General features: G+C 33.9%; 1 protein-coding gene across 2 annotated transcripts; it reads left to right on the forward strand.

Annotated features, from left to right (window-relative positions):
* Positions 1-2,026: 2,026 nt before the first annotated feature.
* On the forward strand, positions 2,027-8,320 carry LOC310714899 (transcription factor-like 5 protein). 2 transcript variants are annotated; one of them, XM_083520953.1, is made up of 7 exons: positions 2,027-2,187; positions 3,753-4,370; positions 4,628-4,754; positions 5,345-5,504; positions 5,894-6,098; positions 6,585-6,734; positions 7,671-8,177. In XM_083520953.1, the coding sequence occupies exons 2-7, from the start codon at positions 3,754-3,756 to the stop codon at positions 7,822-7,824; spliced, it is 1,413 nt and encodes a 470-aa protein (XP_083377079.1). In that variant the 5' UTR covers positions 2,027-2,187; position 3,753; the 3' UTR covers positions 7,825-8,177. The 2 variants fall into 2 exon arrangements, with proteins under 2 accessions (XP_083377079.1, XP_083377080.1); XM_083520954.1 differs by having other exon boundaries at positions 2,031-2,187; positions 6,585-6,726; positions 7,671-8,320.
* The last annotated feature ends 13 nt before the right edge of the window (positions 8,321-8,333 follow it).

Raw genomic sequence — 8,333 nt, forward strand, 5'->3', positions numbered from 1 at the left:
ACACACAAACCCGATAATAGTGATGTTAATTGTGACCGATTTAATTTTAAAGGTAGGTAAATGGTGAGGGGTCGCATCTTGTTAAAGCAGAGCTGAAGGAATCTTCAATTCATCTTTTCTGATTCGCAAAAAAAAATATTAGGTTTTTTATTATTATAATTATTATTTAATTGTACTTTGTGAGAATGAATAAACTAAATTTTACTGGAACAAAGTTTCAATCTACAAAATAAATAATGAGATAATAAGTTGCAAATTGGAATGAAGGATACAAACTCTTGTTCTCTGGTTATGTTTTACTTCAAATAAAATAATATTTTAACATTCAAAAGAAACATTTTAGGTCCCTATTGATTTAAAGGTGACCATGATTTAGCAAGTTAGTTTTAATTTGTTTACAAATAGTAGCTTATAGTCCAAAATTTGATTTGTTTTATACATTTCAGCACTGAAAAAAAAAAAAACTTCAAGTAAGAATCTAGACCAAATCCATATTAAATAAAAATAAACAAATAAATAAACTGGTGAAGTAGGTCAGTGGCCCTCAAAATGAGATTCGTGTGTGATAACCAAAAAATAATTATTACATTGAAAACCAGAATTCACTAGTATATAGTATATATAGAATAGTATAGTATGTATAGTAGAAAACATTTATTTATATATATATATATATATATATATATATATATATATATATATATATATATATATATATATATATATATATATATATATATATATTATTTATATATATATATATATATATATATATATATATATGTATATATATATATATATATATATAGTGTGTATATAGTGTGTATATATATATATGAAAACATCAGCTCTGGTAAAAAAAAAAAAGCACAACAACGCATGTACTTCTTGAGAAGTCTCAAGAAATCTCATCTGTCCCCGGAGATTTTAACGAGTTTCTACCGCTGCATCATCGAGAGCACCTTGACCAACTCCATCACCGTATGGTACGGAGGCTCCACTGTGTGTGAATGCAAAGCCCTGTAAAGGGTGGTCAAAACTGCCCAATGCATTACTGGCACCCAACTACCTGCCATTGAACACCTTCACCACAGCAGATGTCTGTGCAGATCTCACAACATTATCAAGGACTCTTCACATCCCAGTCATAAACTGGTTAACCTCCTTCCATCAAGAAGGAGATACGGGAACTTACGCACCAGAACCAGCAGGTTCAGGGACAGCTTTTTTCCATCCACCATCACACTACTGAACTCTACACTATACCCCTAGATCACTACAAAACAAACACAAAACAAAACACTGTATATAACCTCTGTACTATACATGTACATACTACATAGTATTTCTTTTTCTCCCCATTACATCTGCACAATTTTTTTTAATCTATATGTATCTTTATATCATATATCATATATCGTTCGTTCGTTCGTTCGTCTATCTATCTATCTATCTATCTATCTATCTATCTATCTATCTATCTATCTATCTATCTATCTATCTATCTATCTATCTATCTATCTATCTATCTATCTATCTATCTATCTATCTATCTAATTTCATTCAGACATTAATAACCCCAAAAAACCCGAACCTAATGTATTTTATTGACATAAAATACTTTTATTTGCGGGGGTTTACATTCTATGACCCCCCGCGAGTAACAAAAAATGGCGAGGTTTTGACTTTACTTTTGATGTTTCCTTTTTCAAGGGGAATTGTGCATTAGTGTAAACTCAACAGAAATTGTGAATTACTTGTCATAATTGTTTTATTTACTACTTTAAATTAATAATAAAATTTAAACATTTTTATGTCATTTACAAACTCCAAATGAAAAGTCGCGAACTATCGGCGTTCCACTGTATATAATAAATCATATTACTTTGGATACTTAAGTACATGTAAAAGCAAATACTTTTGTATTTTTACTCAAGTGAACGTTTAAAGGGACACTTTTACTTTTACTGGAGTCACATTTTATCTTCTGTATTTAAATATTCATGCACATGGATAGTGAACTTCATCCACCACTGTTCAGGATTTCCCCAGCCTCAGATATGGCTGGATTTTAATAGACCTGGCAACCTCGAAGTGCCTGACGTCACGCAGGTTGAATTGATGACCGTTAATTCAAACATCTGCCGGTTTTTGTCGTGAATTCGTCGGAAATCAGCCTAAATTCAGGTCAGTTTTTATTTATTTTAAGAAATAAAATGTTTTAATGCTTTAAAAAACGTAGCTAAATGTCCCTGTGTGATTATCCGCAGTGTTACAGCCTCGGTTAAATCATTTCCACAGGGTTTATTTTGTTAAAAGGAATATTTGTCGAAATGGACGAACAGTTCTTAAAAAAATAAAAGTAATCGAAATGGTAAAAATGTTTTCATTATATAATGATTTATTATTGTATAAATGATTTGCGCTTGTGACAGAACTGAAGAGCGTTAGCATGGACGAGCTAAGCCGGAAGTGACGTCTCATGCGCGAGACGCCGTGTCAGGGCGGGAAACACCGGCTTTAGCAACATGCTAACTACTTTTTGTGACAGAAAAAAAAAGAAAAAAAACCGCCAATTTTTATTTACTCTAATATTTCTTTATATAAATACATATTTTCAAAATAACAATAATCTAAAGAGTATATTATAGTTTTTTATTATTATTTCATTTATAAAATAATTATATTTATTATATTTATATATATTTGAGATACCAAGCTGTTTTAAATCTATATCTGAAAAAAAAAAGAAAAATGTATATTTACTGAAATTATGTCAAATTTATTCAAATACAATAAATCTGTAAATACAGTTTATATACTGTTTTTAACTTGTAAACTGTTTCTCTAAGAATATTTTTATTAAGAAACAAAAAATACACCAAAATGTTGTTTGAAAAGCAGTGTACTAACAATCTTCTTTCTTTCTTTCTTTCTTTCTTTCTTTCTTTCTTTCTTTCTTTCTTTCTTTCTTTCTTTCTTTCTTTTTAACACCATGCTTTCTTTCTTTCTTTCTTTCTTTCTTTCTTTCTTTCTTTCTTTCTTTCTTTCTTTCTTTCTTTCTTTCTTTTTAACACCATGCTTTCTTTCTTTCTTTCTTTCTTTCTTTCTTTCTTTCTTTCTTTCTTTCTTTCTTTCTTTCTTTCTTTCTTTCTTTTTTCTTTCTTTCTTTCTTTCTTTTAAACACCATGCTTTCTTTCTTTCTTTCTTTCTTTCTTTCTTTCTTTCTTTCTTTCTTTCTTTCTTTCTTTCTTTCTTTCTTTCTTTCTTTCTTTTTTTTAACACCATGCTTTCTTTCTTTCTTTCTTTCTTTCTTTCTTTCTTTCTTTCTTTCTTTCTTTCTTTCTTTCTTTCTTTCTTTCTTTCTTTTTAACACCATGCTTTCTTTCTTTCTTTCTTTCTTTCTTTCTTTCTTTCTTTCTTTCTTTCTTTCTTTCTTTCTTTCTTTCTTTCTTTCTTTTGTTTTAACGTTACGCTTTTCCATGCTTTCTTTCTTTCTTTCTTTCTTTCTTTCTTTCTTTCTTTCTTTCTTTCTTTCTTTCTTTCTTTCTTTCTTTCTAACACCATGCTTTCTTTCTTTCTTTCTTTCTTTCTTTCTTTCTTTCTTTCTTTCTTTCTTTCTTTCTTTCTTTCTTTCTTTCTTTTGTTTTAACGTTACGCTTTTCCATGCTTTCTTTCTTTCTTTCTTTCTTTCTTTCTTTCTTTCTTTCTTTCTTTCTTTCTTTCTTTCTTTCTTTCTTTCTTTCTTTCAGAATGACCACGTCAGTAGCGTGTAAGGTGTCGTACGTGACTCCTCCTTCGGGTCAGTATGTGTCCGAGCCTGTGAACGTGATCGTTGGATGTGATCAAGTTCAGGCTACCAGCTCTGAGATGAACCTTTTGGAAATGACTGAGGTTGAATACACACACCTCCAGCACCTCATTCAATCTCATATGGAAGCTCAGGATGGTGCTGAGGAGGTCAGGTTAAACCCTTCATCTTCTGCAGACCGCGAGAGTGAAAACGACTGCATGGCATGTCAGCCAGGTGCGTCGTCTTCCTCTTCCTCTTCCTCGTTACTGATGCAGTCTGTTTCGAGCAACCAACGAGCTGATGACAGACAGGAAGTGTTTCTTTATAGTGATCCGAGTAGCATAAGTAGTTTAGGAGAGAGCACTCCAACCGGCAGCGCTGAGATTCACAGCTCTTTCCTGTCGATGAAGATGAGATGTGTGATGGAGGGGGCGAGGGAGAGGAGCGTTAGCCGAAGGGTCTTTCCTCTCAGTCTGAGACCCAACCCACCTGCACGGGTTTGCTTGGAGAAAAGGTTCAACTGCGCCTCGTGCGATTCAACAAAAAAAAACGAGTCACAGGCTGCAGTACTGAACACGTAACGTTTTTAATATTTTATTCACTAATAATGTTCACATAATAGTAATGATTCATCTGATAATAGTTGTAGCTTCTCTGTACCTTCCAATCTTCCTGATGAGGAGGCCAGTCTGGAATCGGATGGAAATCCAGAAAATCATGACCTTTTTTAATGTTTATATTTTTATGATTGTTTTATTTTTTATACATTATTTTTTGCATTTTCATTCATTCCTGAAGTGGATTTTTTTTTCTTTTTTATTGTTTTTTTTGCAGGTTTTTGTCAATGCTCCATAACTCTACAGATATGCCGGGTATTGTGATGCATTCACAGCCAGAAAAATGGCCCAAAGCAGAGACGACTGCTGCTCTAGAGTGCGCTTGTCCATACAAAGGAAATCACGTGGGTCTGCTATTAATAGTGAAAGATGTTTATTTTGTGAACTTGTGTGTAGCAGGTGTCAAAACCTGTTTTTTGTTTTGTTTGTTTTTTACTGAAACCTTTTGAAACACATTCACAAGCTCACAGAAGAATCTCAATAGTTTCTGGGGGGGAAAACAAAACAAATCAACTAGAAAGGGGTTGACAGAAAGAAAGATAGTGAGACAGAAAAACATGAAAGTAAAAAAGAAAACGAGAGAGTAGACAAAAAAAAGTAAGAAATAATATATAAAGACATAAAGAAATAAAGAAATGAGACATTAAGTATGTAGGAAAGTAAGGCATGAATCTAAAACAAAAAGAAGAAACGACAACAAGACAGGAAGAAGTCTACAAAGAAAGAAGACAAAAAAGGCAGGAAAGAAAGAATACATGAAGGCAAGAAAGAAAAGAAGGCAGCTCGACCGTTTTTGAGATTTTTTTTACTCACAAAAATAAGTGTTTATATATTTTTATTTTATTTTAATAATCTGATGCAGATTTAAAAACAAGAGTAAAGAACTTTGCTGTGAACAAATTGATTTTAACGAAAGTCAGTAATTATGTTGTAGGGGGACGCTCAGTTCTCCCAGCTGTTGGAGGGCAGCAAACAACCTGAAGGCATCACATCCAAGAACCTTCCCGTCAGTAAGAGCGCTGATCCTGTGCCCAGATCTCCGTCTATCGTTTACACTGACACAATTAATGAGGAGCAGGTCATCAACATAGAAAGTGGGTTTGCATTAAAAAAAAATTCCGAGTCGAGATCTATCTATTTACCCGTCTGTCTGTTTACCTTATATGGGAAAAAGTTTGTGGACACCTGAGCATAAGATTAGTATGTGCTTTTTGAGCATCCCGTTCCACATTAAGATTTTGGAGCACATAATAAATGCATTTCTCCATGTTGATATGTATGCGGTGCAGGTGACATTCAACTTCTTGAATAGTCCATTAAAAAAAACATCTTATATAAGTTAGGATTTCTGTGTGCCTGCAGAAATATACTGGTTTCTTTTGTAAAACTTTAAAAATAAAATTTTTTTTTTAACCTTATTCTCTTTTTCTCTTTCGTCCACTTTATTGTTAAAAAAAAAATAATAATGTTCTTCTGATAAAAGACGAGTTTGTGGGAAAAGCTGGAAAGCGAGTCAGGACACACAGAGGACGAGCTTTGCAAACACGGGACACCAACATAATGCAAGGCTCCGGAAACTGGAAACCAGTTTGCATTATGGGCGGACGTAAACCAGGGCGAAGGACGCGACCTGCTGTAGAGATTATTCAGCGTAAAGAGAGACACAACCTCAAGGAGAGAGACCGCAGGTAAGTGATAAAATGCGCCATCGTTTTTTCAAAGTCGACACGCCGTATTCTCATGTATCCACTTTGGAGAGCGATGCTTTTCGCAGTCTCAGTGTGTACAATCCTTCTGTTGCTGTAGGATTGAAGGTTTACAGTTTATAAGCTAAATTTTTATAAACTGTAAACCTTCAATCCTACAGCAACAGAAGGATTGTTATAATAAAATGCTGCGCATCAAACGTGGCTTTGGTGTTCATTTGTATGTGCTACAATCTTATCCTTTTATTTGGTAATAAAATATCGTACGTCAGAGATTTTGACTCTGAGGTACATCAGAGAACGTGACGTAACGCCTGAATTAAAATAAAATAAAAAAATAAATCAAATCAGATGGTAAATATGGTCTTACAAATCCAAGTCTGCATGTTTGAATCTGGGAAAATTTCGAATTTTCGAAAATGAAAAATGTGTAGGAACCCTGTTCTTAAATCAAATACTGATTTTCAGGAGGAGAATTCGGCTGTGTTGCGACGAGCTGAACACGTTGGTGCCTTTCTGCTACGCCGAGACCGACAAAGCCACGACTCTTCAGTGGACAACCGCATATCTCAAATATATCCGAGAGGTCTACGGAGACTCCCTAAAACAGGTCCCAGGGTTACGTCAACGCAGATCACACCCTTATTCTGTTTTATACAAATGATTACTCAAACCACTACACCACACTGGTTATTGGATTAGAAAAAGACTGTAGGTAACTGTTGTTCACTGTACTGAAACTTCAGATTTCTGTTCTCAACTGAAAAGTTTAATTTGTGGCCTTTCGCTCTTGTAGCTAATCTGCTTTGAGATGTGATGTGTTCCAAGCTGCTTTTCTGCTCAGCGCGGTTGTTTGAGTTACTGGTCGTGATCACAGTCTGGTCGTTCACCACAGTCCGTTTTAACTAATGTTCAGAACGTTGTTTTCCCTCCACAACATTGTTCACTATCACTAGAGAGACTGTAGACTGAACAATTTCTGGAAAGACAAGATGTCTGAGTGGAAGGCAAGAAAGAAAGATAGGACTGATAGAAAGAAAGAATGTGAGACAGAAAGGAAACAAGAAATGCATGAAGGTAGAAGGGAAGGAAGGAAGGAATAAAGGTGAGAGATAGAAGAAAAGGAGGAAAGACATTAAGGTGAGAGATAAAGGAAGATAGAAGGCAAGAAAGACAAAAGATAAGAAGGAAGGATGAAATGAAGGTGAGACAGAAAGAGGGCAAGAAAGAAAAACATGAATATAAGACATTGAAACAAGACGGAACGACAGGTGAGGTAAAAAAAAAAAAAGGAATGAAGGCAAGAAAGAGAGATATGAAGGAGAGATAGAAAGAGGGCAGAGTAAAAAAAGACAAAGGGAAAAAAGAAAAAGGACATGAAGCCAAACAAATGTTGATTTGAACATAACTGAAACCACATGATTGGTAAAGTGGATAATCACAGTTACACGTGTTTCTATGTAATTGAATGTGAAGAATATTGCAGTGCTGGTCAAAAGTTTGTAAACACATAAAACATTTTAATTGATTGTAAGTTTTTTTTTGTTTCTTCAGGACTTTCAGAACACGTTTTGCGGGAAAACCGGCGTTCGGATCAAGCCGAGCGGCTCCAACGATGTCTCCGAGTACGAGAACTCGTCATCAAAAGAGTGACTTTTCTGTGTACAGCTGTACAGCCACAGTCACAGCTGTAATCCTTTCAATTTAACTCTAATTATATTAACTTTCATTAATATATTTATGGACGATACATTTATGGATTTATGGTTTATGTATATAAGAATGTAATTGGCTACAGTAGAGGATTTACATTATAAAAGGTAAGTCAAATTTTGCACTTCAGATGTATGTTTAATGTTTTTCTGATCAAAAATGCATTGAATTTTTTCAAATTCATAGTCTTTATATATATACATACAATTTGTATATTATAGTTTAGATTAGCCCATATCTTAAACTTAATATATTCAGAGCTACACATTAGATCAGGTTCTAATACCAGCTGTTTTTTTTATAAAACCTGACTCGATTGTGCTTTTAGACCAAACCAATGTTTTTTTTTTTTTTGTCGCCGTATAGTTTATTCTTCTGAAAACGACATTTGTAAGTCGTGTTAAGGTTTTAATGAAGTTTCCTGTTTGCAGCAGCTTGTATTTCAGTGCAAATATTTATAAATACAGAAGACTATACTGTAACCTTGATTGAACTTTTTTTCTC

Source organism: Silurus aristotelis, assembly GCF_946808225.1.
Source record: "Silurus aristotelis genome assembly, chromosome: 19".
Classification (NCBI taxonomy): Eukaryota; Metazoa; Chordata; class Actinopteri; order Siluriformes; family Siluridae; genus Silurus; species Silurus aristotelis.

Excerpts from the sequence above, each read along its gene's own strand:
- LOC310714899 (XM_083520953.1), top strand. The coding sequence starts at position 3,754 with ATGACCACGTCAGTAGCGTGTAAGGTGTCGTACGTGACTCCTCCTTCG. Across the intron at positions 5,505-5,893 it reads GCAGGTCATCAACATAGAAA|ACGAGTTTGTGGGAAAAGCT; the intron begins GTGGGTTTGCAT and ends TTCTGATAAAAG. Across the intron at positions 6,099-6,584 it reads CTCAAGGAGAGAGACCGCAG|GAGGAGAATTCGGCTGTGTT; the intron begins GTAAGTGATAAA and ends ACTGATTTTCAG.